Source organism: Globicephala melas, chromosome 6 (genome assembly GCF_963455315.2).
Source record: "Globicephala melas chromosome 6, mGloMel1.2, whole genome shotgun sequence".
NCBI classification, from domain to species: domain Eukaryota; kingdom Metazoa; phylum Chordata; class Mammalia; order Artiodactyla; family Delphinidae; genus Globicephala; species Globicephala melas.
The window spans coordinates 11,223,000-11,250,184 of NC_083319.1; the positions used below are offsets into that span (position 1 = coordinate 11,223,000).

At 53.9% G+C, this 27,185-nt stretch overlaps 1 protein-coding gene across 1 annotated transcript; it reads right to left on the reverse strand.

Moving 5' to 3' along the window:
* Positions 1-26,687, reverse strand: ADGRD2 (adhesion G protein-coupled receptor D2). Its single transcript, XM_070045724.1, is given in 24 exon segments — positions 1-251; positions 6,734-6,925; positions 7,751-7,873; positions 7,946-8,074; positions 8,810-8,963; positions 9,245-9,347; positions 9,549-9,649; positions 10,873-10,985; positions 12,163-12,203; positions 19,302-19,309; positions 19,923-20,028; positions 20,448-20,571; positions 21,050-21,184; positions 21,917-22,028; positions 23,200-23,466; positions 23,469-23,483; positions 23,755-23,840; positions 24,206-24,241; positions 24,244-24,303; positions 24,711-24,804; positions 24,806-25,353; positions 25,671-25,883; positions 26,250-26,313; positions 26,652-26,687. Coding segments are annotated over 24 exon segments (3,111 nt in total).
* Positions 26,688-27,185: the final 498 nt, after the last annotated feature.

Here is a 27,185-nt window from a genome sequence, read left to right on the forward strand (position 1 = left end):
TCAGCAGAGACAAAGGCGCTGTCGCTTGAGTGCAGAGGCACCGCTGCGGCTCTCTTGTTCCCACAGACGCTGCGCCTGCGGGGGCGGGGTGGGGGGCTGGAAGCCAATGTGGGGGGGGTGGGGGGTGCCTCTCGGCCCCTTCGGAACGCCCACCGCCTGCAGGGCGCCTGCGCCCTCCAGGCAGGCCTGCAGGGGCCGCCTCCAGCCCATTTTGCAGAAGGGGAAGCTGAGACTCAGAAGGACTGGGACACCTGCCAGGGGTGGAGGCCAGGTGGGGGTCTGGGGTCATACAGACCTGGGTTCAAATGTGCCTACGCTTACCCCCACGTGACTACTGCTGTGCCTCAGTTTCCTCATCTGCGCGGGTGGGGGCCCTGACCCCAGCTCTGCCACTGACCCTGGCTGGTCAGGGCTCCTCTCTATGCCTCAGCTTCCTCATCTGCACAGTGGGAGGGCGACAGCACCCCCCTTTCCCCAGGTCACCACATGAAAGGAGTCAGCAGATGCCCGGGTTTAGCACAGAGCTCAGCCCCGGTCAGAGCTCCATAGGCAGGCCTCTTGCTCTGGTGGGAAGGAATTCCCTGCTTGGAGGGCTGGGCAGTGCTAAGCCCGCCCCTCATAGGCTTGTCTCTGGTTTAAGACTGTGGGAACCCAGGCCCAGAGAGGCTGGCAGTGACCAGGGTCCCTGAGGCTCCCCTCAGGCCAGGCCGAGCTCTCCTTGAGCGGGGCCTAGGTGGTCCTGGCCCTGCCCTGCTACCCACAGGCCCCCCCATCACGCCCCCGTCAGCTGTCCAGCTGGGGAAACTGAGGTCTTGGGAAAGTACTTGCTCCTCACCGGGTTTGGAAGCCTCTCAGACCACCAGGCCTGGAGCCCGGCAGCGCTGGCCTGGGAAGGGGTCCCAGACTCACTCCCTGAGTAAGCCCCTCCCCAGAGCACTGCATTATCACTGACAGAGCCCACAGGGCGCTAAGGGGGACTTTCAGGCACCAGCAAGGAGTGGAGTGAGGGGAAGAGCCCCTCAAATTGTGGGAGGTCAGCTGTGGTTGCTTCTCAAATCACTTCCATTCCGGTACAGTGGGGCTGAGGGGGTGTCGGGACGCCAAAGGGAAAAGGGGAACCCCCTGAGGTGGGAGCTACACCTGAAGCCCTGAATGTGGTCAGCTGCACGGCCTGAGGACAGAGGAGGTCTGTTGGGGGCGGGGGCCCGACTCCTGTTCCCCTTGCTCTGGGGGCCCTCGGCTACCCTGGTGATGACTCTTCTATCCCCAGTGGCCTTGGCATTCAAGTTCTGCCAGCCGCTCCCAGCCCCCTTCAGCCTGGTAACTGAGGGACGGGCCCTCTGGATCCCCAGGGGAAGCCCCACCCCAGGCCCGCCCTGGTCCCTGTGGTTTCCCTGACCCTGCCGGTCACACTTGCTAGCCCCTCGGCAGAGTCCTGCCACCCCTGTCCCAGCCTCATCGGTCTTTTGGGTTCTGCAATGGAGGAGAACGCTGTGGGGATCCTGGGGCCGTGCGTCCCTAGTAGGGGGAAAACACTCCAGCAGGTGAACTTATAGGAGGCTGAGGCAGGAAGCTCTCTCTCTGCTCCCCCCACCCTGGACAGGAACCTCATTATCAAAGACCCTAAGAATCCACTCAAAAGTTTACCTCATAGATTAGCGATGAAGAAACTAGGGCCCAGAGAGACCTTGCCCAAGGGCACAGAGCAGGGGAAGTAAGAGCTGGGATTTAAATTCCTGGCCGGACCCTTAAGTCATTCAACCCGTGCCCTATCTCAGGGCCCTGAACCTCATCCACCTACCTGCCTTTGGGAACCTTCCACATCCCTTCTGCATGGAAACCCAGGGAAAGTGACCCTGGGCAAGCTCTGCCTCTGGGCTGGGCACCAGGGACTCTTGTTCTCTGGTGGTGGTGATGGGAGGAAAGGAGCCTTTTCTAAGCCATCCCCTTGGTCCTGCAGTTGCAGAATTCCCCAGGCCTCAGTCTCCTTGTCTTTAAGATGGGCTAATGGAATCTGCCGTGGCCCTCCTAGCTCAGCCCGAGCACTGGGGAGACCGACGCACCAGGTGGCACTTGGACTTGAGGGTGGTGTGGTGTTACCTCTAAGAGCCAGGTGTCTTCAGGGTGGAGCCAAGACTACTGGGTTGTCACGGGCCACCTCCCAGGGACGTGAGGGCCTAGGGTGGAACCCCGGGCCCGCGGGACAGGAGCGAGCCTGAAAGGAAAGGGCATCAGCGCTGGGATCCGGCTGTAGGTGGGACCTCCCACCGTCCCACCCCACGGACCCCCGGCCTGCCCACCGTGAATGCCTCCGCTGCCGCCTTCTCAGTCATCCTCTGCAGGACGCTCTGGACCTGGAGGATGGGGCCAGGGTCAGGCCTGGGACCTTCTCCTGACCTCCACGGGCCAGTCGCAGAGCCCTCTGCAAGTAAGCCCTGCCCGCCTCCACCCACATCCCACCCTCCAGCAGCCAGTATCCCTTGACTTACCTCCCCGTGTTGTAGGCTGCATAGACCAGGAAGATGTATGGCCCCCTGGGGACAGACCCGGGGTGAGGGTGGGTGTCACTACCTGGGAGCCCCATCCCCTTTCCCCCAGTGTCTGGCCTGGCACCGCAGCAGACACACCTCCAGAGACATTTAGAGACACAGGAGGATGAACACAAATCCTGCCCTGCCCCCCAGTCCGCCATGGGGAGCAGGCAGTTGTGGCATTCTGTGGCAGAGAGAACCAGGAGGGGCCTTGCCCCGCTGGACCCCCTGCCTTCAGTCTCTGGTCAAGAGGCAGCCTCTCTGCCCTCTATCCCTCCAAGCCCCACCCCCCTGACCTGCCCCATCCTCACACCCTCACCATGTTGCAAGGGTGGGGAATGGGAGAGGCGACACCTTCCGGAAGCTCCAAGGCTAAATCAGGTCCAGGGACAGCAGACCCTGGTTGCATTCTGATTGTATCTCTAGCTGAGTTCCTCTCGGAGCCTCTGTCTCTTCATCTGGAAAGTGGGGAAGAGGCCAGGACTTGCTTCCGTCTGTGTGTGAAGGACTCAGCATAGTGGCTGAGTCATAGCTGGCTCCTTCCCACACATGCGAGGACCACTACGGCCTCGCCACTCACAAACCACCAGCACACTTGGGGTGACACTTGACCCTCACAGCAGCTCCATGGTTGGGGGTGGGGGGATTCATTCTCCCCATTTGATGGAGAGGGACCCTGGGGCCCAGGGTAGGAGACAGAGCAAAAGTGTGACTCAGCGGGTAGCATGTGGAGCCTAGGACTTCCTCAGGTTCCCCCTGGACAATGTAACAGTTCCTCCCCAAGAGGACACAGGTGAGGGGACATGGGGTTCCTTGAGGCCCTCTAGTTTCCCAGGGCTGAGAGCTGGAGCCCCAGAGCCTGACTACTCCCCCTGGCTCCCAGGCACCAACTGGGTTGCTACCAGCCCCAACTCTGCCCCTAAGACAGACTCTGGGCCTCCCAGCCCCCCACACCCAGCCTCTGCTCTCTCCAAAGCCCCTGCACAGCCTCCCCCATCCTGTCTCCTTTTACTCACTCCTCACACTCAAACAGATGCACTCCAACCCAACCACACCAGCACCTGCCTAACATCCTCCAAGGCTCCCTAGTACCCCTGCGGTGAAGTCTGAGCTCCTCACAACAGCTCTAGGGACCCTGCACAGTCTGGCCCCCATGTTCCCTCCTGTCCGCTTTCTCACCAGCTCTCCCAACCCCATGTCTCCCTCCATCTGATCCCACTGTGCTCCCCTGACTTAAAACATTCTTCCCCCTCTCTCCACACAGCGTTCAGGTATTAGCTGAGAATCACTGCCTCCAGGGAGTGCCCATTCTGCCTCCCCATACGGCCCCGACTGCCCCTTAGCCTTTCAGCCTCAATCGTGCCCGCTGTGGTTGTGTGGTTTTGGTGTCTGTCCGTCCCTCAGGCTGAGACCCCCAAGGGTGGGTTCCTCGATCTTGAGTTCCACCACTTTCCCCAGTATGCAGCCCAGCACGGGAGGCGCTGGGGAAGTACGTGCTGAATGACCGAATGACACAAATGTGCTCACGTTCACGGCGCTCCTGATGTGTGCCAGGTGTTATGCTTTGCCCTTTGCAAATATCTTGCCAGTGGAACCCCAGAACGGTGCCACGAGGTGGAGAATATGATCCCCCCCTTTATATAGATGTAGAAACTGAGGCCTGTCTCAACTTGTGCAGGCCTCCCAACAACACTCTCAGGCAGGGTAGGTGTGAGCTACAGCTAGTTGCAGAAGTGAGGCTCTGCTCTTCCACCACAAAACCTGGCACAGGGGCCAGACGGAGACAAATCACCAAGAGTGAATGAATGAGTCAGAGCAGATTTCAGTCCCTCCAGCCCCAGGCCTGCTCCCTGGTCACCTTGGGCAGGTTCTGCCCAGCTTACGCCCAAGACAGAGTGAGAGAGGGACGGGGCTGGAGGTGGGGCAGGAAGAGAAAGACATGGAGAGACCGCAGGTATGATGGAAGAGAGAGGAGAGGGAAAGGCCAGGCCTGGGGAGGGAAGCAGCCGGGAGGGACCCAGAGAACACGGCTCTGAGCCTAACTTGGGGACCTGCCCTGAGACAGTCACAGGAACATCAGAGTGGGCCCAGGTCTCATGCCTTCTGACTCCCCCATAAGGCAGCCTCTCCCCTCCTTTACCAGACCTGAAGTTCTGAGGCTGGTTGGGAGGGGGCAAGAGAGGTGACACTCAGAGAGAGGGAGAAGCAGGGTAAGGGACCAAGAGACAGCGGGTCAGAGCCCAACAGAAGGGGAGATGTAGAGCCAGGTGGGTCCATGCCAGAGGAGGTGGGGACAGGGACAGGAGCCTGTGACAGAGCCTGAAAGACAGAGAAAGAATCCCAGGGAAAACTCAGAGACAGAGACGAAGTAATGAGACACCGGGAGAGGAAAGGACCTGCCCTGAGAGGGAGGCAGACAGCGTGGTGATGGTGGCTCTGGCTCCCTGGCTGCAGCTCTGCCCACCTGAGGGCCACAGGCAGGGATGGAGCTGGAGTAGTTGCCATAGCAACAGGATGCTGGTGCCCTCGCCACTCTGAGGCAGGGTGGAGAGACCTGGGTAGGGTCCCTCTGCTAAGTGGGCTGAGCTGGAATTCCAGCCCGCGGAGCTCTGGGAGTGCAGGGCTTGGAGGAAGGGCTTCTCTTGTGTCCATCTCTGTCTCCAGCTGCTCAGGCCCCGCCAGGTCTCTGGGAGCCGTGCTTCTTTAGGAAGAGCGTTGGAACCCCAGTTTTTCTTCACTCTCCCGGCCCCTCTCTGGGCACAACCTCCATCCTCCCTGAGCAGTCTGCACCCCCCACCTCCCACAGCCCCTGTCCTTTCCCCTCTCCATTCCCATGCCTGCCTGGCAGAGAGTGGCGAGTCCCCAGGGCCCAGGGGGAGAAGACAACATGGACCAGGACCCTGGAGACCAACCCCCTTTGCACCCTCCCTTCTTCCTGCCTCATCCCTCCCTTAACACTTCACTCCCTGGTCTTGGGCATCGTCTGCCTCCCCGACTCATGTCACCTCCACAAGAACAGGGCATTTTGCAGCCTCCTTTGCTGCTGTGTCCCTGGCGCCTAGCACAGTGCCTGGCCTCTAGTGGGCATTCAAAACATCTCGCAGGGATGGATGAATAACTGACTGGATGAGGGTGCCCCTCCTGACCCCAGCTCCCCACCCCCACTCCCAGCCTCGGCAGCTCTTCCAGGAACCAGGCCCCTCTGCGGTCAAAGCTGAATATCCTAATGGCTGAGAACACAGACTCTGAACTTGGGCCCCAGTGCTGCTCCTTCCTCCTGTGAGGCCATGGAATCTCAGTTTCCCCGTTTGTAAGGCCTGTTCAGAGATATAAATATGATCCTGGTCAGGACTCAGAGCACGTAGGCATCCATCAGCAGGAAGCCCAGCTCTGGGACACAGGGACCCTGGACAGAGTTTGCACTTGATTTCCCGAGCTTGTCTTTGTCAATCCGTGGGACACCTCACTTTTCAGCCCTGAGAGGGACCTGGGCGCGGCAGAGCTGGGAGTGGGGAGTGCAGACAACAGGAAGAGGTGCTGGGGGGTACAAGGGAGGCTGAGGGGCAGGGCAGGGCGGGGGCGGATTGGGCCCTCCTTGGACTGACCTCCCTCCCAGCACTCAGCTCCCAGGGCTGTGGCTGTTTGTGTCTGTGCCTGGGTCCCCCATAGATCTGCAAACCCCCTGAAGACAAGGGCTTAGTCTGACCCATCTCTGTGGCTCCAGGACACAGGACCTGAAAGGCACACAGGGGGGTTCCTGCGGTCCCATGTTACTGCTTCATTTATGTGGGTCATGTCCTTCCAGCCAAAACCTTTTCTGAACCGTTGTCCTCACCGATGGAGCAGCTCATGCTGCCCCACAGTAGGCCATCCACAGACCCCAAGGGGAGAGGTCCCTGGTGTCCTGCACCCCCATCCTCGGCTTCCTGCCGAGGCCAGAAGTGGCTCTAGCACAGCCTGGGGACTGGAACTTCTGCTGTGCCCTTGAGCGTCAGGGCACGAGGCATCTTAGCCACCCCCTTTCTGGGCCTCAGATTCTTCACCTGCCAAATGGGCCCCCAAATCCTCCCTGAGATACTGCTCTTTGATTGGAGGTTTGTTTCCACTCTCCCCCTCACCCGCCCTCCCCTTGACAGTGTCCCTGAGGCTGCTGGTGACTCCCATGACAGAAAGGACACTCCCTCCCCAGCCCCCTGACAAACCAGCCACACCCTCTGGGCTCCAGTGCATGGTGGAGCCCTGGTCCCACACGGGCCCTGGGCCCGGAGGTACCTGCAAGGAATTGAGGCCCACGGTGGCATAGGCCCAGGACGGGCTGAGGTGCACCAGCATGCTGACTAGCCAGGTCAGGCTCAGGATGGGCAGCAGGACCAACACTGGCTTCACGGTGGCCCCGCGGGACAGCAGGCTGGACTGAGGGAGGCCAGGGGGCCAGGGGGCTCCCCACGGGGTTCTGGGGAGGGCAGCCCTTGGAAGGTGCCTGGAGAGGGGTCGGGGCTGCAGACTGGAGACTGAGGCTCAGGACTTAGGTATAGCTGGAACTTTCGGCTGGACCTGGTGGCCCCTTCTCAGACACCCAGAGTGGCATGAAGTAGAGGTAGTGGCACTGGGGAGATAGGCTCCCAGTCCCAAGCGGGGCTCAAAGGAAGGGAGTCGCAGCTGTCCAGGGGGAGGGCTGAGGCCTGGACAGTGGGTCCAGGGGGCATGGAGTCTGGAAGGGGACCCCTGGGGCTGCCTGGCTTTTCAGGCCCCACTGGCTTGGGCTGCCCTGCCCTTGGCAGAGGGGTGGTGGTGAGGAGGAAGGCTGGGGGTGTGTGCCCGCTCCAGCAGGATATGGTCCTGGAGAGTGATGGGGATTCTTGGCAGGGGTAGAGACCTAGATTCTCACCCTGAACCTGAACTTCTAGGGACTGCCTGACTTGGGGGTCTCCTCTACCTTGTCCCCACCAGGCCATCAGTGCTTTCTGCAGAAGGTGAGTCGCCAGGACAGTGGCTGATGTCCACACCCCACGTCATATACACACAGGCTCAATTACCATCCGCACAGGTAACACGCATGGGCACAGACTTCCACACGCCCACACGCATGAGCATGTGTGCACATGCAGCACAGACACACTGCAGACATATGCTCATTTATAGCCTTGCACTCATAAGCACACGTGGCCACACCTGGCTCCCCCCACTTCTTCTTGACCCCCCCAGTCTGGGGCCTCACCACATCTGGATCGGGATCTGCTGCTGCACACAGGGCTGCGGGCTCAGCGTGCGGGCACGGCGGCGGGCCCTGGACACGGTGACCATCACCACACGGACCAGGATGCAGGTATTGGCCTGGAGATCTGGTATCAGTGGGGGCACCCTCCCCCTTCCCCGACACGTCCCTCCCCTGCAGGGGCCCCAGGCCTCCCCACTCATGGTCAGCACGGGCCCCACAAAAGCCCAGATGGCGCCTGTGTGCACAATGAGCCGGCAGTGCCCAGTGGCCACGTAGTCATGGGGGGACACGGCCAGGGTGATGGCCACCATGGCCACAGGCACGCCTAAGGGAAGAAGAGGTGACCTCAGGACCGTGTCTCTCGGGAGCCAGCCCCCGTCCAGAGCTGCATCCTCCAGCTGTCCCATAGTAGTGGGCATACTGGCGGCACTGGGAGATCCAGGGAGTGGGGTTGGGTGGGCCTGATATTTTGGGTGGCACTGGAGCCCCGAGTAGTTGGGGAGCGGAAGAGCTGAGATTGAGTCGAGGCCTTAGGGCTGAGAATCAACAGAGTTGGAAACTGGCGATTGGCGTGGGTTTAGCTGGCTTCAGATTAGGGAGGCAGTGCCGGGGGCTGGGAGCTGAGGCAGTTGAAGTGGAGGAGGATTAAGAATTGGAGCTGGGGGCTTCCCTGGTGGCGCAGTGGTTGAGAGTCCGCCTGCCGTTGCAGGGGACACGGGTTCGTGCCCCGGTCTGGGAAGATCCCACATGCCGCGGAGCGGCTGGGCCCGTGAGCCATGGCCGCTGAGCCTGCGCGTCCGGAGCCTGTGCTCCGCAACGGGAGAGGCCACAACAGTGAGAGGCCCGCGTACCGCAAAAAAAAAAAAAAAAAAAAGAATTGGAGCTGGGTAGAGTTGGAGGTCGACGGAGCTGAGTTTGTGTCAGACACGGGCGCTGGCCACTGGGTGGCGCTGGGTGCCGGTGGAGGAGGGTGTTGGGCGGCGAGTGTTGGACATAACAGAGGCTACGCGAGGCAGGGTGGAGGGGAACAGAGCAAGAGTGAGGAGCAGAAGGGACTCACCCCAGCCTCTGGCGTAGCAGAGCGGCTTCCTGGGGCCCAGGCGCATGCGCACAGCCACCACCTTGCTGCACAGCGGCAGCCCTTCCGCCAACATCCAGGAGAAGACGACCAAAAAGAGGAGGTGCATCACTGCTGTGACGGCCACACACGCCACCTGTGTGGGAGGGTGAGGGCTCCCCACGGAGGCCGGTCATGGGTGCGGTCCACCCTGGGTCCCCTGTCCGTGCCTGGCGTAGCCAGCGCAAAGCAGTATGAGCGGGTAGGGTCTCGGGGCAGCGCCCTGGGCCCAGCTCCAACATTCAGGGTCTTTCTTCTCTAGGCCGTACTCCTCCCCGGAAATGGAGCCAAGTGAAGATATGGGGGGCAACCTAGAAAAGGCTGAAGGTGCTTTCCCAGGCCCCCCTGAGCTCACAAGCCCACCCGCTGGCCGCCCACCTTGTTTTCCTTTGCCCACTCGTTGGCCACGAGGAAGCCCTCGGCGGAGGCCAGGGAGAAGGTGAGGTTCTTGTGGACTGTGGCTCGTTCTGACTGGGGGACCCTGGACAGGCAGAGGAGTTGGTTAGCAAGGACCACCCCCGCCACAACCTGCGTCCCAGTGAACCGGCCAGTGAAGGAGGAAAGGGCGGCTCCACAGGGGCTTCTCGGACCGAGGATGGACACCCACCTGAGGAGGGACGTGGAGGCCCACGAGGGGCGGGGCAGGCCCAGGGTGCCAGGCAAGGTGGTGAGCTTGCCTCACCCGTCCGCCAGGAAGAGCAAGAAGGTGGTGGCGAGGGCACAGGACACACCGCAGCCCACAGACGAGAGCGTCCTCAGCAGGGACCCCCCATCGGGGCCCCTCTGTGGGAGGGACAGAGATCCCGGAGGACAGCAGCCCCACCACCGCCCTGGCCCGACGGGACACTCGCCCACACCCCCCCGCCCCCCAGCCGGCAGCTCCCAGGCTCCTCAACCGCCTTCTCTGCCGTGAAGCAGGGATGGCCAGGCCTGCACACAGCAACTTGATAATGAGCATTTGCATGTTCTCTCCTGCTGGAGAGGGGCCCAGCTTTCACGGACTCCTCAGATACCGAGAAGCACTAGACTGTAAGTGACCACCGACATGCCCATGGGGAGGAGGGGTGGCATGTGACAACCACCCACTGAGGGGGACAGGGAGCTGGCACGGATTACTCACAATGTGTCCGACGTCCACGCTCTGTTTTTACAGGAAAAATGCATTCGGTAGCATGTTTTTCAAGCGTGCTCCCGAACAGGCCAAGTGACCCCAGCATTCCTGGGCTCAGGCACCGTCTCACTTAACCTGAGTCCCCTTCTGGCCCAGCAAGCCCGCCTTGCTTGGCCTCCTCCTGGAATTTGGCTTCCCCCCAAGGCTGTAAATGCTAATGCCTCTCAGGGCCTGTCTTTAGTCGCGACTCATTTTACTTCTAACCTCACCTTGGCCATGGCTTTACCTACTGGCCCTTGGGGCTAGCTGAGACCCCTCCCGCCCCGAGCACCGGACCACAGACCCCACAGACCTGCAAACCCGTTGCCCACCTGTGCCTCCTGAGACGAGTCCCTCATCTCCCGGTGGCCCAGGTCACCCCTCCTCCTCAGCCAGTCTTCCACATCTCCCCACTGCTCCCTGGCGCAGGGCCCCTCCCCTCTCCTAGGCCAGGCCCGCAGCCCCCGAACTGCTTTTCCCCCCTGGCCCCCACCTCAGCCTCACTCCCCGCACCAGGGGCCTCCCTCATGTAAATCTAATGCCTGCTTCACACTCTTCCACATCTGCCCTCTGCAACAGGACCACGATCCAAGCGCGTGGGCCTGGCCTTCCAGGCCTGTGCCATCTGACCCATGCCTACCTTGTTCACTGCCATCCCCTGACCCCAGGCATCGCACTGGAAGCCCCAGACACATTGCAGTTCTAGAACGTAACTCGTCTGCCATTTCTAGCCTCCTTGCCTTTGCTCAGATGGGCCTCTGCTTGGAACGCCTTTCTGTTCAACTCCAGTGCATCCTTTAAAACTTGGTTCTGACATCACCTTCCCCTGCTTCCCTGCCCCCTCCCCAGTACTCACCTGGACGTCGTACACCTGCAACAGGACGGCGCTGTGGTTGCAGAAGCAGGTGGTTGAGTCCTGGTACAGAGCGGTCACGGAGCAGCCAGTGGTGGCCCAGGAGCCCCCTGAGTCTGGGCTTGGGGTGAATAGTGAACAGAGGGCTCTTGAGATGGGCTGGACATGGGGCTGGGGGACAGGTGGCAAGCAGGGGAAAGCCTCTCCCCAAAGCCTGGGGTCCCTCAGTGCCCTGCCTTTAACCAGCTATGTGACCTTGGCCAAGTCACTGCCCCTCCCTGAGTCTCAGTTTTTCATCTGTAAAATGTACTTTTCTCAGGAATGGTAGGAGGATGGGGTTGATACCAATGATCACCATTGATTAACTGCGTTAATTACTAAGCAACAGTGATTGATGTTCATTCCCTCATCAACTCTAACACCCATTCCACAGATGAGTCTCTTCCTAGGTACCCCACAGAGTAGGCTTACATACCTACTATGATAGGGAGCTCACTACCTCCTGGGTAACAGGCTTTCCTGCCCCAACTTGTCCCCAGTTGAGTGGGGCTTGGAACCACCCCTGCAAGGAAGTTGGTGAATGGAGGCCAAAAACATGCTGGAGGCCAAAAACATGCTTTAGTCCTGTCTCATCCTCAAATAGAACAGACGTTTTTTTTTTAATTTTTAAAATTTTTATTTTTTGGGCCATACTGCAGGGTATGCGGATCTTAGTTCCCCAGGGGTGGAACCTGGCTCCCTGCAGTGGAAGCGCAGCTCTTAACCTCTGGACCACCAGGTAAGTCCCTGGATGTCTTTTTTTTTTTCAAGTGCCTTATTTAAAGAACTTGGGGGACTTCCTTGGTGATCCAGTGGTAGAGAATCAGCCTTACAACACAGGGGACGCAGGTTTGATCCCCAGTCAGGGAACTAAGATCCCACATGCTGCGGGGCAACTAAGCCCGTGTGCCACAACTACTGAGCTTGTGTGCCTCGGCTAGAGAGCCCATGTGCCGCAAACTACAGAGCCCACGCCCTCTGGAGCCTGAGCACCACAACCAGAGAAGAGAAAACCCGCACGCCACAACTAGAGAGAAGCCCACACACCACAACAACGATCCCACATGCCTCAACTAAGACCCGACACAGCCAAAAATAAATAAAATTTAAAAATTAAAAAAAATAATAAAGAAAGAACTTGGAAACTCACCCGATGCTGAAGTTCCAGAAAGCACAGACAGGCTCCACCAGCTTCGGAGGGAAGGCCTAAGGGCAGCCAACAGGGACAGGGCAGGTGTGTGAGCACATGTGGGCAAGGAGAGAGGCCAGACAATGCAGGGGGATGTGGAGGCCTCCTGCGTTTGAGGGACCAGGGGGTTGCCCAGCATGGGTCGTGGGTGCAGGGACTGGAGAAGAATGCCGGCAGGGCGGCAGAAGGAAGGTGACGTGAGTAGAGTTTCAGGTTGGCATTATGGTTAATATCGAAATCCTAGGAACAAGCTAACAAGCTAACAAACCACTGTGAGTCTTCCCTTCAGGATGCTCTGCCTAGTAAGAACACACAGGTCTCTATCTGCTGTTGGGGAAAGAGCTCGCCATATATATATATATATATATATATATATATATATATATATATATATATATATCTTTTTTTTTAACATCTTTATTGGAGTATAATTGCTTTACAATGGTGTGTTAGCTTCTGTTGTATAACAAAGTGAATCAGCTATACGTATACATGTATCCCCATATCTCCTCCCTCTTGCGTCTCCCTCCCACTCTCCCTATCCCACCCCTCTAGGTGGTCACAAAGCACCGAGCTGATCTCCCTGTACTATGCGGCTCCTTCCCACTAGCTGTCTATTTTACATTTGGTAGTGTATATATGTCCATGCCACTCTCTCACTTCGTCCCAGCTTACCCTTCCCCCTCCCCGTGTCCTCAAGTCCATTCTCTATGTCTGTGTGTTTACTCCTGTCTTGCCCCTAGGTTCTTCAGAACCATTTTGTTGTTGTTATTAGATTCCATATATATGTGTTAGCATACAGTATATGTTTTTCTCTTTCTGACTTACTTCACTCTGTATGACAGACTCTAGGTCCATCCACCTCACTACAAATAACTCAGTTTCTTTTCTTTTTATGGCTGAGTAGTATTCCATTGTATATATGTGCCACATCTTCTTTATCCATTCATCTGTCGATGGACACTTAGGTTGTTTCCATGTCCTGGCTACTGTAAATAGAGCTGCAATGAACATTATGGTACATGACTCTTTTTGAATTATGGTTTTCTCAGGGTATATGTCCAGTAGTGGGATTGCTGGGTCGTATGGTAGTTCTATTTTTAGTTTTTTAAGGAACCTCCATACTGTTCTCCATAGTGACTGTATCAGTTTACATTCCCACCAACAGTGCAAGAGGGTTCCCTTTTCTCCACACCCTCTCCAGCATCGCCATATGTTTTTCAGTACAGGAAAAAGCTGCCTGACATTCTGCATAGTAGGAGCCCATTTATGGTTAAAAAAAAAATAAGGTTCTATGTAATTGTGAAAACACATGCACAAAAGGTCTGGAATCAGACACACAGCCAACTTAACAATAGTTAGGTCTCAGTTTGAATGTGTTATAATGAACATGTTAGTTCTTTTGTAATGAACAATGACAACACTATGGACTTTATGTCATCAAGCAGAAAGAAGACATCAGGTGGCAGGTGGTACCTGTCCCAGACCAAGCAGGGAGGCAGCCTGAGCTCAGGACTTGGGCTATTTGTCCCGACTGGGGAGGGTAACAGCAACATCACCTCACTAGAATATGATACTTTGTGTTTTGCAAAGTACTTTCATGTCCTTTATTGTTGTTGATATTCATAGCAACCTAGGGGACAGGTATAAATTTATGTAATTTCAGATGAGGAAGGTGAGCCTCAGAGAGGGGAATTAATCTGTTCAAGGTCACACAGCAGAGAGCTTAGACTGGGTTGTGACTTGGTCGACTCCATGCTCCTTCCACACTCAGTGACGTTGCCTCCAGAGAACATATTATTCCTTGGGTTGGCTGAATTATTACCACATGTATTCATTCACTCATAATATTTTTCCTGGGTCTCAGGTACTATGTTAGGTGCTGGAACACAAAGAAAACCTGCTGTTTGCTTTTAAAATGGACGATTGTTACACCACTGGTCGCATTTTCAAGTGGTACAAACTGAAATATCAGTGCAGCTTATACACTCAAAAGCCACAACACTGTTGGTGTCCAGTAGTTCCATACCTGGCCATGTATCCCCAGGAGACAGTCACCAGAATCAAAACATATTATAAGTGAGGATTTTCACAGGGTTAGGCAGGGTTAATTGTAATAGAAAAAACTCTGCAGATACTCTGGATGCATGGAGGGGAAGGGGTCAAGTTCATTTTGGACCATCCCCTGGGAAGGGTGTGGGCGGTTCTGGACTTGGCCGCAGTCAAGGCCTACGCATTGCTAGGATCAAGCAGCAGGTGAGAAAGGACAGGATGGCAAAGGGACATCTGTGACAGAGACAATGCAGAAAACACCTGTGGGGAAAATGAAAAACACAAATGTTTACATGGCTCAGCTGAAAGCGCAAGGGCTTTGATTTTGCAAAAGGGAAAAAAAAAAAAAATATATATATATATAGTATTATGTACCCAGAAAAAGGCTGAAGGGAAACACATGGAAAAGTTTAGGGCAGCTATCTCTGGGTAATAGGATTTGTCTTCTTTATCCTTTTCTACATTTTCCAAATTTGCCACAATGAGCAATCCCTTACTTTTATTTATTTTTCATTTTAATGTATTTTAATTCATATAATTAATATCTAAATACAATCTCAGAAGTTAGTTGTTTGAAAATATAAACAAAATCGGTAAACTTCTAGCTAAACTGATCAAGAACGAAAAGGCAAACATCATTATAAATCCTACACATGTGAAAAGGATAATAAGTGACTATTATGAACAACTTCCTGCTAGAATTGAACAACCTAGATGAAAGGAACAATTTCCTTAAAGGGCACAAATTACTAAAACCATCTCAAGAAGAAATAAAGCACCCCAAACAATCCTATATCAGCTTAAGAAATAACTCATACTTTAAAAACTTCCCACAAAGAAAACACCAGGACTGAAAGACTTCACTGGTCTTCACTGGCCTATCAATCATTTAAGGAAGAAATAATACCAATTCTGCAAAACTCTCTTAGGAAACAGAGGAGGAGATAACTCCCAACACATTTTATGAGATTAGGATTAACCTGACACCAAAACCAGAGGAAGACAGTATAAGAAAACTACAGAACATATTACATATTCAAGAATATAAACACAAAAATCTTTAACAAATATTAACAAATTGAATCCAGCAATATATACAAAGGATAATACACCATAACCAAGTGGGGTTTATCCCAGGAATCCAAGGCTGGTTTGACATTTGAAAATTAGTGAATGCAATTTACTATATTAACAGAATAAAAGAGAAAACCATATGATCCTATCAATGTGGAAGAAACATTTGGCAAAATTCAATAGCTATTCATGATAAAAATTCTCAGCAAAGCAGGAAGAAAAGAGAACTTAATCTGACAAGGGGCATCTACAAAAAGCCCACAGCTAGCATCACATTTAATGGTTCAAGACTGAATACTCTCCCCCCTAAAGTTAGGAACAAGACAAAACGATTTGGTCTCATCACTCCTATTTAGTGCTGAACTAGAGGTCCTAGCCACTGCACCAAGGAAGGAAAATCGGAAAAAAAAAAAAAAAAAAAAAAAGACATGCATTGGAAAGGAGAAAAGAAAACTGTCTTCATTTGCAGACAACATGATCAGGGATGTAGAAGATCCTAAGAACTCTATAAGAGAGCTACCAGAAGTACTAAGTGAGTCTAACAAGGCTGCAGGACACAATCTCATTATATAAAAATCAATTGTATTACTGTATACTTGCAATGAACAATTTAAAATTGAATTAAGAAAATAATACCATTTACAGAAAAGGGTATATCTAACAAAATACCTTCAAGACCTGTACCCTGACAACTGTATATCACTGCTGAGAGAAATTTAAGAAAACCTAAATAAACAGAGGGATATACCTTGATTAAGGATTGGAAGATTCATTGTTAAGATGCCAGTTCATCATCTTATTTCAATTTGAGAGATTTAATGCAATCCCAATCAAAATCCCAGTAGGTGTTTCCATAGACATTAAAAAGCTGATTCTAGAATTTATATGGCAATGTGAACACCCTAGGCTAGTCAAAGCAATTTTGAAAAGGAAGAACAATGTTGGAGGACTTACACAACCTGATTTCAAGGCTTACCATACAGATACATAGATCTGTATACATAGATGTATAGATCTCTGGAACAGAATAGAGAGCCCAGAAACAGACTTACACGTATATGGACAATTGATTTTCAACAAAGGTGATAATTCAATGGGAGAAAGAATAATCTTTTCAACAAATGATATTGGAATGGGATGTCTATATGGAAAAATAATGAACTTTAACCCCTACCCAACATAATACACATAAATGAATTGAAATAAATCATAGACGTAAATGTAAAGGTTAAAATGATAAACTTCTCTGAGAATATCTTTGTGACCTTGGGATAAGCAAGATTTCCTAGATAGGATGCAAAAAGCATAAACCATTTAAGATAAAAACTGATAAACCAGACTTGATCACATTCAAAACTTATCTTCCAAAGACACTGTCAAGAAAGTGAAAAGCAATCCAGAGACTAGAAGATATTATTCACAAAACATATAGCTGACAAAGGACTTGTATTCAAAATATATAAAGAATTCTTACAATTCAATGATAAGACAAATAATTTAAAAATTGGGGAAGAACAAAGCAGGAGGCGTCATGCTTACTGATTTCAAACTATATTACAAAGCTATAGAAGTTAAAACAGTATGGTATTGGCATTAAAAACATACACATAGATCAATGGAACAGAATAGAGAGCCCAGAAATAAACCTATGCATATATGGTCAATTAATTTATGGCAAAGGAGGCAAGAACATAAAACGGGGAAAGAACAGCCTCTTTGATAAATGATGTTGGGAAAACTGGACAGCCGCAGGCAAAAGAATGAAACTTGACTACCATCTTACACCATACACAAAAATTAACTCAATATGGACTAAAGATTTGAACTTAAGGTCTGAAACCATAAAAATTTTAGAAGAAAATATAGGTGGTAATCTCCTTGACATAGTAGAAACAAACAAACAGACAAAACAAAAAACCCAAACCATCCAATTAAAAAATGGGCAGAAGATCTGAATAGGCATTTCTCCAAAGAAGACACACAAATGGCCAACCGGTACCTGAAAAGATGCTCAGCATCACTAAACATCAGAGAAATGCAAATCAAAACCACAATGAGATATTACCCCACACCTGTTAGGATGGTTATTATCAAAAAGACAAGAAATAACAAGTGTTGGAGAGGATGTGGAGAAATGGGGACCCTCATACACTGTTGGTAGGAATGTAAGTTGGTGCAGCCACTATGGAAAACAGTATGGAGGTTCCAACAAAAATTAAAAATAGAAGTACTATACGATCCAGCAATTCCACTTCTAGGTATCTATCCAAAGAAAATGAAAATACTAACTCAGAAAAGATATATGCACCCCCATGTTCATGGCTATTTACAATAGCAAAGATATGGAAGCAACCTAAGTGTCCACTGATGAATGAATGGATAAAGAAATTGTGGTGTATAATAACAGAATGTTAGCCATTAAAAGAATGAAATCTTGCCATTTGCAACAACGTGGATGGAGCTCAATGGCATTATGCTAAGTGAAATAAGTCAGAGAAAGAAAAATACTGTATGATCTCACTTATATGGGGACTCTAAAAAAAAAAATCAAGCTCATAAATGCAGAGAACAGATTGGTGGTTGCCAGTGGTGGTGGGGCAGGGGTAGGGAGAAAAAGAGTGAGGGGAGTACGAAGATAAAATTTAAAAAGAGAGGATCTATATGGCTTATGTGCAGAAATGTCAGTAATCAGAAAAGCAAACAGCAGACTAATGCAAAATTTTGGGAAAAAAATAATAAAGAGCATTTCCTATTAAAAAAAAAACCAGTGGCTCATCTTGAAATTTATTTAATTAAAAAAATGAAAATTGGGGAAAAGATTTGAACTTATATTTAACAAAGGAAGATATATGAATGTGCAATGAGTATAGAAAACGATGCTCAAAATCATTGGTCTTGAAGGAATTGCAACTTAGAACCACAATGAGACATCAGTACACAACCATTATAATGAACAATATTAAAAAGGCAGTTAAGGATGTTAGCAAAGGTATGGAACACTGCAAAGCTGACACACTTCTAGTGGGAATGTAAGATAGTACACGACTCTGGAAAACAGTTGGACAGTCTCTTAGGAAGTTAATGTATACATATATTTATCATACAACCCAGAAAGTCCCCTTTTAGGTATTCACCCAGTAGAAAGAAATCATATGTCCACAAAAATGCTGTATATGAGTGTTCATAGTGGATCTATTCATAGCAGCTCAAACTGGAGACAACTCAAATCTCCATCAACAAGTAAATGGAGGGTCTTCCCTGGTGTCGCAGTGGTTAAGAATCCAATGCAGGGGACACGGGTTGGAGCCCTGGTCAGGGAAGATCCCACATGCCGCAGACCCACTAAGCCTGTGCCTGAGCTCTAGAGACCGTGAGCCACAACTACTGAGTCCGTGCGCCACAGCTACTGAAGCCTGCGCACCTAGAGCCCGTGCTCCACAACAAGAGAAGCCAACACAATGAGAAGCCCGCACAATACAAGGAAGAGTAGCCCCCGCTCGCCACAACTAGGGAACTCTCGCGAGCAGCAACAAAGACCCAATGTAGCCAATAAATAAATAAATAAAATAAAATAAAATAAATTAATAAAAAAGTAAAAGGAAAAACAAATTATGGTCTATCCATATAGCAGAATTCTACACAGCACTAATGAGGAGTGAATTACTGAAACAGGCAACAACGTAGATGATGCTCAAAAATACCACCTGAGCAAAAGAAGCCAGACCATGGCACATGCTGTATGGTTCCATTTAAACGAAGCTTTAGGAAAGACAGACAATCTAGAGTCACAGAAAACAGAGCAGTGATTTCCTGGGTCAGCGTGGGGAAGGCTGACGGGGAAGGGGCACGAAGAAGCCTTTTGGGAAGGTGGAAAAGTTCTATACCTTGATTGGGGCAGTGATACCTGAGTATATACACTGGTCAAAACTCCTCAAGGCGTACACTTAAAATGCGTGTTTTAGTCTATGTAGATTAATATACCTTAATGAAACTGATTTTTAAGAAGTCTTGAGATGATATACAAAAGATATAAGCTGTGTGGGGGGGGTGTGTGTGTCCGGGATTGGTGGTTTTGAGCAAAGGAGACTTCAGCTTTCTCTGAAATGCTCTAAAGCTTCAAAAGCGAGAAGGAATTTGTGTATTACATATAATGAATTAAATGACGTATCTTGGTGATCTTTTCTTGTCAATTTACAGCAAAATACCTCATTCTTTACATAACCTCAGCTGATATTCCATTTTATAGCTCTATAAGGCTAAGTAATCCCCTATTGATGGACATTTAGGTTATTTTTATGCTTATGAAGCATACTGCAGTGCAGGTCTCTCATATCTCCCTGTATTATCTGATGGGAACCACCAGTTTTTCAAGTCATGCAGACCTATAATGAAATCCCAGCTCTGCCACTTATAAGCTGGTGCCAGGCACAGCACCTCTTCCAAGCTCACTTTTGTGGAATGGGCCGTTGGAAGATTAAATGAATGCTGCTTATTTAAGACACCCGCCATAAAGTAAGTGTGCAATGCACTACTGCCCTTCCCCCTCTCTCGAGGACAATGGGATGGCTTGTGGATGAGTATTTTTCTTGAACATTTTAGACCTTGGTTGTCCAGTGAACAAATACTGGGATGTAGCGGGGGGGCACCAAACCAGGATAACAGTACCAGGTGGCTGTTTCCCAGAAGCATCGCCCAGTACCTGCGCCCAGTGTTGCAGGTGAAAGGTCACAGCCGTGTTGGGCTCCCCGGTTTCATCCCACACCTCAGATGAGATGATTGCTGACCCCACCTGGGTGCCTAGGAACCTGTGGGGAGAAAGGGAGCTTTTAAGGACACCAGGTATCTGTGGGGGAGAGGTCATACATGTCTGGGGTCATGTCACCCAGGCCCCTGCAGAACAGATGATACCCTCTGTGGAAAAGTCCTGTGCTGGGAATTAGGGCAGCTGGGTTCCATTCTTTCTGGTAATTTGAGTAAGCCCTGTTCCCTCCCTGAGAGTCAGCACTGAAGCCAGGACCCCAGGCAGGAGCTGAGCCATGTTCCCACCAGCCCATCTTTGGCAGGCCCAGAAATCTGTGTGTGTCAGGGGGGAGCAGGTTTGGCCCTGGGCTGCCAAGGGCAGATATGCCTAACAGAATGGGGGCTCTGGGAGGGGATGGGGGCCTAGCCTTCCCTGGTGAGGGGATCCAGGCCCTCAGCTGCCTGCTGGGTGGGACCCACTCACCTCTGCATTCTGCTTGCCTCTTCAGAGGTGTCAGGGGCCTGGGGCTCTCGGCCAGGGGCCCCCAGGGTGTACTGGAAGACACTTGAGCTGAACCAGCTGTGGATCATGGTGACTCCAGAGAGGCCTGGATGAATAGAAGGGGGCCTAAGACCCGCCCAGTGACTGAGCGAGCACCACAGCTTGGTCCTGAGGGAAATGCTCTGCCCACCTCACACATAGGGAAACTGAGTCTCATAGAGGTTAAATGACTTCCAGAAGATCCCACAGCTAATAAGTGGCAGAGTCAGAATTTCAACCAGCCATAGTCGATGTGCTTAAGCTGCCGGCTGCAAAGCCCTTTGCCCCTTATCCTAATCCTCCACCCCTGGGTGGCACCGAGGGAAAACGTGTGGTTGAGGGGAGGGGACTAAGTGAACACCTACCATGTGGCAGGCGCTTTAAGCTTTAACAACCGAGGTGAGCGCTAGTAATACAGTTTTACAGATGAGGAGGCAGTTCTGAAAGGTGAGGTGACTTATTCAAAATAGCAGAGCTAGCAGCTGTGAGGGCTGAGGTTTGACCCAGACCCCAACAGGACTCCACCACCCCTCTCCCTCACCCGCCTTTCCTGAGGAGCCGCCTCACTTCAGCAGCAGGGATGAGGATGTGGCCAGGCCCCTCTGGATGCCCACCGGGCATCATGAACACTTGGCCCTCCGTGCTGGTCTCCCTCGAGCGTAGGCTCCGCAACTCCAGGCCTGGGAGCAAATGGGGCTCAGGGGCTGGGCCTCAGGAGGGAGGTCTTTCTGCTGGGCTGGCCGTGCTGGCAGGGTCTGCTTCCCCTCTCCCTGCCACACACCTAGGAGGCCACCATTCCTGCACAGAGAGGTTCAGCAACTTACCCTAGGTAAGTCTGACTTCTCCAAGTCAGGGAGAGGGGGTCACTGAGAAGGGGGAGTCTCTGGGGGGATGGGACATGAATATTAATGAGCTGCCAGAAGCCACTGGGCACCTGAAGGACCCAAGTTTTGCCTGAAGTTCCACTGTAAGTGCTACCCCACTCAATCTACAAACACTCACTGAGTGTGCCCTTGGGTCTGAACCTGAGATGCAGAAATGACTCAGAAATAGCCCTGGCACTCAGAGAACTTCAGGTGCTATTATGTAATTACCATAAAGGCGATAAAAGATATGTTCAAAACACCGGGGTAACAGAGGAGAGAGGAACTATCAGGAGAGAGCTAGAACTGGGGAGCCTTCCTGGCAGAGCTGGTGCTCAAGCAGGGTTCTGAAGGATGTATGCGAGTTTGCTAGGAGACCAAGAGAGGAAGAGTGTTCTGGATCGAGGGCACAGCATGGGCAAAGGCAGGAAAGAGAATGGAGTATCTGTGGGAGTCCGAGAACTCCCAGTGACCAGGGCTGAGGAGGATGTGTGAGCCCAGGCCCCACCCGGAGGCCAGATGTGTGGGACGGGTGGTGGTCAGGCTCACCGGCATGGTGGTGCTGGATGTGCGTTCGGGGCCGCTCAGAGGTCAGCATGGTGCTCAGCAGGGGCGCCAGGCGCTGCTCGCTCACCACCAGGGCCTTGGGTCCGCCCACCACCTGGGAGGAGGCCGCAACTCAGCCCTCTCTCAGACGCCGCGCCCCACAGCTGCCTGCCCTGACCACTGCGGTTAACAGGATCTCAATGATCTGTGAGGTGGCCTGCAGGCTCCAGACCCTCAGTGGCTCTGCAGGGCCTCCAGGATCAAGTCCTGGCTCCTCAGACTGACACTTGAGGCCCTGCCTGATGAGCCTTCTCTGGCTTCTCCAATGCCCTCCTAAGCCACGTCATCCTCTAGTCGAGCTGAAGGCCTCACAGTGCTCTCTGCCTGCTGGCAGGTTGCTTGCCAACCAGGGTACACTCTGAAGGCAGGGCCGTGCCTCCTGCTTCCTTGGTCTGGCTCAGTGTTAGATCTCTAACAGGTGCTCAAGTTTTAGGTTCCAAAAAGGAAACCACGCGGGGTGAGGACAGAACAGGGAGGGGGAACATGCACTAATGGGACACCTCCTCTGTGGTGGGCAAGTGACCTGATAGACGCCTACTCCTCTCCATAAGCAAGGCAGGTATGATCATCCCCATTTTCCAGGGAAGAAAACTGAGGTTCAGAGGCCAGTTTTCCCCAGTCTGTCACGGTGTCTCAGATCCCCAGTAAAATGTGGGCTTACACATCCCCTAGGATGGGGAGCATCACCTGGACAGGCGAACATTCCACTGACCCAGCCTCCTGTGTTGTGCCATCCCCACCCCACCCCCAAGCCCAGTTTTGAATTCTGTCCTGAAGTCACAGGGGGACCATGTCTGCCTCTTAAGCCCCAGAGCTTTTCAGGCAATGTTCATGACCCCTCATTTTCTCCCTCTCTGGGCTGATGACTCCCAGGCCTACAGCCACTTCTGCCACGATGAGATTTCCAACACCCTCACCATCTGTCTCTTCTGTTCTCCATGGCTGAACACTCAGCAGAGAGGACCTCCTGCTTAAGGTGGGCAGTGGACTGTTGGATATGGGAGGCCCTTATTGACTAGTGGCTCTTAATTTTTAACTGCAGAAGTTGTTCAAGAGCAGTTGTATGTGGAAGTTCAACTTATAAAACAGACAGAAGAAGGGCTTCTCCTGATGGATGGAGAGATGGAGCTCAGAGATGGGTGCTGACTTGCCCGTGGCTACACAGTCGATGGCAAGGTAGGAACCAGAGCCCAGGCCCCTGCCCCACCGAGCCCTGCCAGCCTCACCTCGCTGACTGACAGCCACACACCAGCCAGCTGCTCCTCCAGGACCAGGCTGGCCCCAGACACGACGGCCTGGCCCAGCTGCTCCCAGGGCCGAGTCATGGGCTCTGGCTCCCATGTCCCAAGGGCTGCCACACTTTTCAGGAAGTGCATGACAGCCAGCAGCGCAGCTGGCCCCAGTGGAGCTGTCTCCTTTGTCAGGACTCTCTCCAGGATTCCCAGGAAGCTGGAGGCCTCGGCCAGGGACAGGTCTCCGTGGGCTTCAGAGAGAGAGGGTCAGGGAGGAGCTGTGGAGCAGAAGAGCTGCTGACTGCTGGTCTGTCTCAAGGGGACCCCCCGCAAGGGGCTGTACTTGGCCTCTGCCAGTCTTCTTGGGGGGTGTGGGTCTAACTAGTCACAAGCCCCCAGCTCTCAGAGGCTCCAGAATAGGGGGCATGAACAACCTTAATTCCTGCACACACATTAGGTGGGTGTTCCCTTTACAGGTGAGGACACTGAGGTGCAGGGATGCCACCCACAGTGCCCCCAGACTCTCCAGCATCCTGGGAGGGGGCTCACCACAATGGCATTGGCCAAGGCATTGACTTGGCTGATAACATCCTGGCCAGACCATGACTGGGCGTCCTGCAGCTGCTGGTAGGTCTCTGCAAAGGAGTGGATGCCAGACTGAGCCCTGGGCAACATCCTCCGCAGAGGTTTCCCCTCCCCCTGTGCCGCTCGGGGAAGAAGCGCACACTGACGGCTGTGTGTCTGGAGCCTCAGGTGTCCTGGATGGGGAAACAAGCAAAGAACGGCAAAATCGCCTGCTCGAGGTGACTCCCACACAGCTGGGATTCACCCCCAGTTCCGTATGGCCCCATTGTCTGTGGTCTAGACTCCGTGGAGGCCCCCGAAACTCTGAGAAGATTCTGAATTCCCAGGCTGTGCCAACTGCTCCCCCTCAGCCTACAGTGGTCCATACCCAGCGTCCCCTTCAGCAGAGCCCAAGGCACAGCCGGACAGGGCGCACCTGTCCGGTAGCAGCAGAGGAAGGGCAGAGGCTGCAGCAAAACAAAAAGCCCTCGGTGCGGGGTCCAGGGTCCTACATAGGGCACTCCTCTGAGGGCACTGGCCAGGGTGGGAGAGGTGTCAGGGCCGCATGCTGGCTTCCCATCGGTCCCTGTGACCCACAGCCCACACTTCGGGCCTTGAAGGCGCCTGCACACTTGAGGGGGCGCCAGGACACGCGGTCCCGGAGTTAGGGGGCGACGTGGGAACCTGGGAGAGAAGTGCTGCAGCCAACACTGGGAGGAGCAAGGTCGCCAGGGGGCGAGCCCATTCAGGCTGCTAGGACTGGGCGGACGCCCGAGGTACTGGAGGCCTGGCGGGGGCGTGGCCAGAGGTGGGCGTGGCCCGGTGGGCAAGAGGTGGGCTGGGTCCCCCAGTCGGAAGGGAAGCGGATGGGAGCCAGGAGGTTGGGGGTGGAGCCAAAAGGTGGGCGGGGCCTGACAAACAGGAGGCTGGGCGGGCCGTACCCAGACAGAGAAGCTGCACCCGCACCGGCGGTAGCAGCGAGGGTGTGACGTCCAGGGCGCCCAGATCCCAGCGGAAAAGCAGGCCGCCGGGGGTACGGCGCGCAGGCCCGTGCCCGGTGCAGCTGCGCGGGGCTCAGCGCCCGGGCCCACAGATGGAAGTCGGTGAGGTTGACGCTGAAGGCGTCACGCGCCTAGAAGCCGCCGCCCAGAGAATCCTGGTCCTGGCCCAGAACGAGGATGCCGCCAGGTGGCAGTGGGTGGCTCGCGCCTAGGCCCCGCGCCCCAGCGCGTCGCCGCCCGTCGGCGAACAGCGCCCAGCGCCCGCCGAGCTGCTCCCACGTGGCGCACACGTGGTGCCAGCGGCCATCCGCGCGAAAGGCAGCGCGGAAAGACGCGTGGTGCTCGCGCACCGCGAGCGCCGCGTGCACGGCGCCGCCCGGCTCGGCGAAGGCGCGCAGCTGCAGCGCGTTGGCCAGCGCGGGTACAGCCAGGGAGAAGAGTGCGGCCGCGTCGGATGAAGCGGCGTTCCACTGCACGTGCACGCATGCTGTCAGCGCCCCGAGCGCCGGCAGAGGCGTTCGGAGCCACGCCGCCTGGCCCGCGGTCCTCTCGCCGAACGTTAGTGCGGCCGCGGTGCGCGCGTCTCCGGGGACACACGGGCCTCGACCTCAGTTTCCCCAGCTGCGCACACCGTCCTGCTTCTGACGGCCCTTTGGCGCAGCTGTAGAGCCCCTTCTGGGCTTCTGGTTCCTCCCTCCCTCTGGAAGGAAGAAATGGGGCTCCAGTGCCCATGCCCAGGAGTCAACCCTCTACTTTCGGTCCAGGACAAGGGAACCTGAGATGCGATGTGGACTTCCTCTGGTCTCAAGCCACAAGGACTGTCACGGTGGGCTGCCATCTCTAGGTCACCAAAGCCCCCTCCCCCCAGCCCCCACTTCCCAGGCCCCGGCCCACACTCACGCCTCTGCGGGGGTCTTTGCAGAGGGGCCTCTCTTTTGCCCACCCTGATGGGGTCAGGCAGCCGTGGAGTGAGGACCGCATCTGGGTGCTGCAGTACTACGTGGCCAAACCGCTGCTCACAGGACTCTTGGGGCTGCCACCAGCTCAGCCGCTGCCCTGGGAACTTCCATACCTCATCTGCAGTCTCCACTACCTCTCCAGGGGCCACTGGAGCTGCAGGGCGAGAGGAGGGTCAATGTGGGAGAAGTGTGTGGGCATCTGACCCTTGCAGGGTGAGTAGGGTAGGCAGGGCCAAGGACACTGAGCTTGGAGTCATTTGGGGCTGGATGGGGCTGAACCCTAGCTATGCTCTATGACCTAGCAAGTTTTGTCCCCTTGCTGAGCCTGTTTTGTCATCTGTATAGTGGCAGGAATGAGATGGACATGAGTGATGCTTTCAGCCCAGGGCCTGTTATAGGGGTGCTGAACTAAATGGCGCCTCCTCCCTTCCTCTGCATTCGAGGCCGGTGTAGCACATGGGCCACGGGCTGGCTGAACTGGGGGCAGGCAGAGCCTCTCGGTGGCATCCCTCATACCAACCTGTGACCCAAGGGTTCCTTGATTCACCTGGGGAGTTGGAAGGGGTCCCAGAGAGACTCCTTATCTGAGAGAGAAGAAGAGAGGTGGGGTCTGAGTCAGGTCCCCACGCCCATATGTACAGTTATTGAATGCCTACTGTGTGCTCCAGTGGGGTGCAGTGGAGGCTGCAGGCCCTGCAGTCAGACCTGGGTTCACCCAGAGGGTGATCTCGGGCAGGTCACTTCATTGCCCTGAGCCTGTTTGCTAGCATCCGGTGGATGTTTTTATTTCTATGTCAGGGCTTTAGCTTGTGTAACCTTTGCAGTTACCTCATGATGTGAGGTGGCCACTTGGAACCCTAGCAGCTTTGAGTCCCCTTGGTCTCCTCCCCTACACCCCTCTGCCTCCCAGAAGTTCAGGTACCAGGAGGGCAAGGAGGCAGTAGCACTAGGGGGCCATTCTGGATCCAGCAGGGGCAGGCGAGGAACAGCAGGAGTCACAGGCGTGGCCAATGTGGACTGGGGAAGGAAAAAAGCACAGGAAAGCAGCTCACTGTCCTGCCTGCCTTGCTATGCTACCCGCTCTGTCATCTCGCCCCTTGTTTGGCTCCCAGACCCCACTGGGCTGGAAGCCCAGAATGGGATGGCCCACCCAGTGGGGATGACATTTACTGCACAAAGGGATGGTCTCCAGGAGCCTCTTCCAAGACTGCAGATGGGAAACACTGTAGCCCTGGTGAGCTGACAGGGGGTTGGGGGTGGGGAGGAGGGCAGCAGCTGTCCACGGGCCAGAGAGTGGTGGAAACAAAGTGCAGGGTCTCCTGGGGTGTGAGGGGAGGTAGGGAGAGCGAGCTCCAGGCCCTGTAGGCTTCCTCATGTCCTTTGGGCTTCTCAGTCTGGCATTCAAGGTTCTGCTCTATCAGGCCTCTGCTGAGCTCTCTGGCCTCACCAGTGCCAC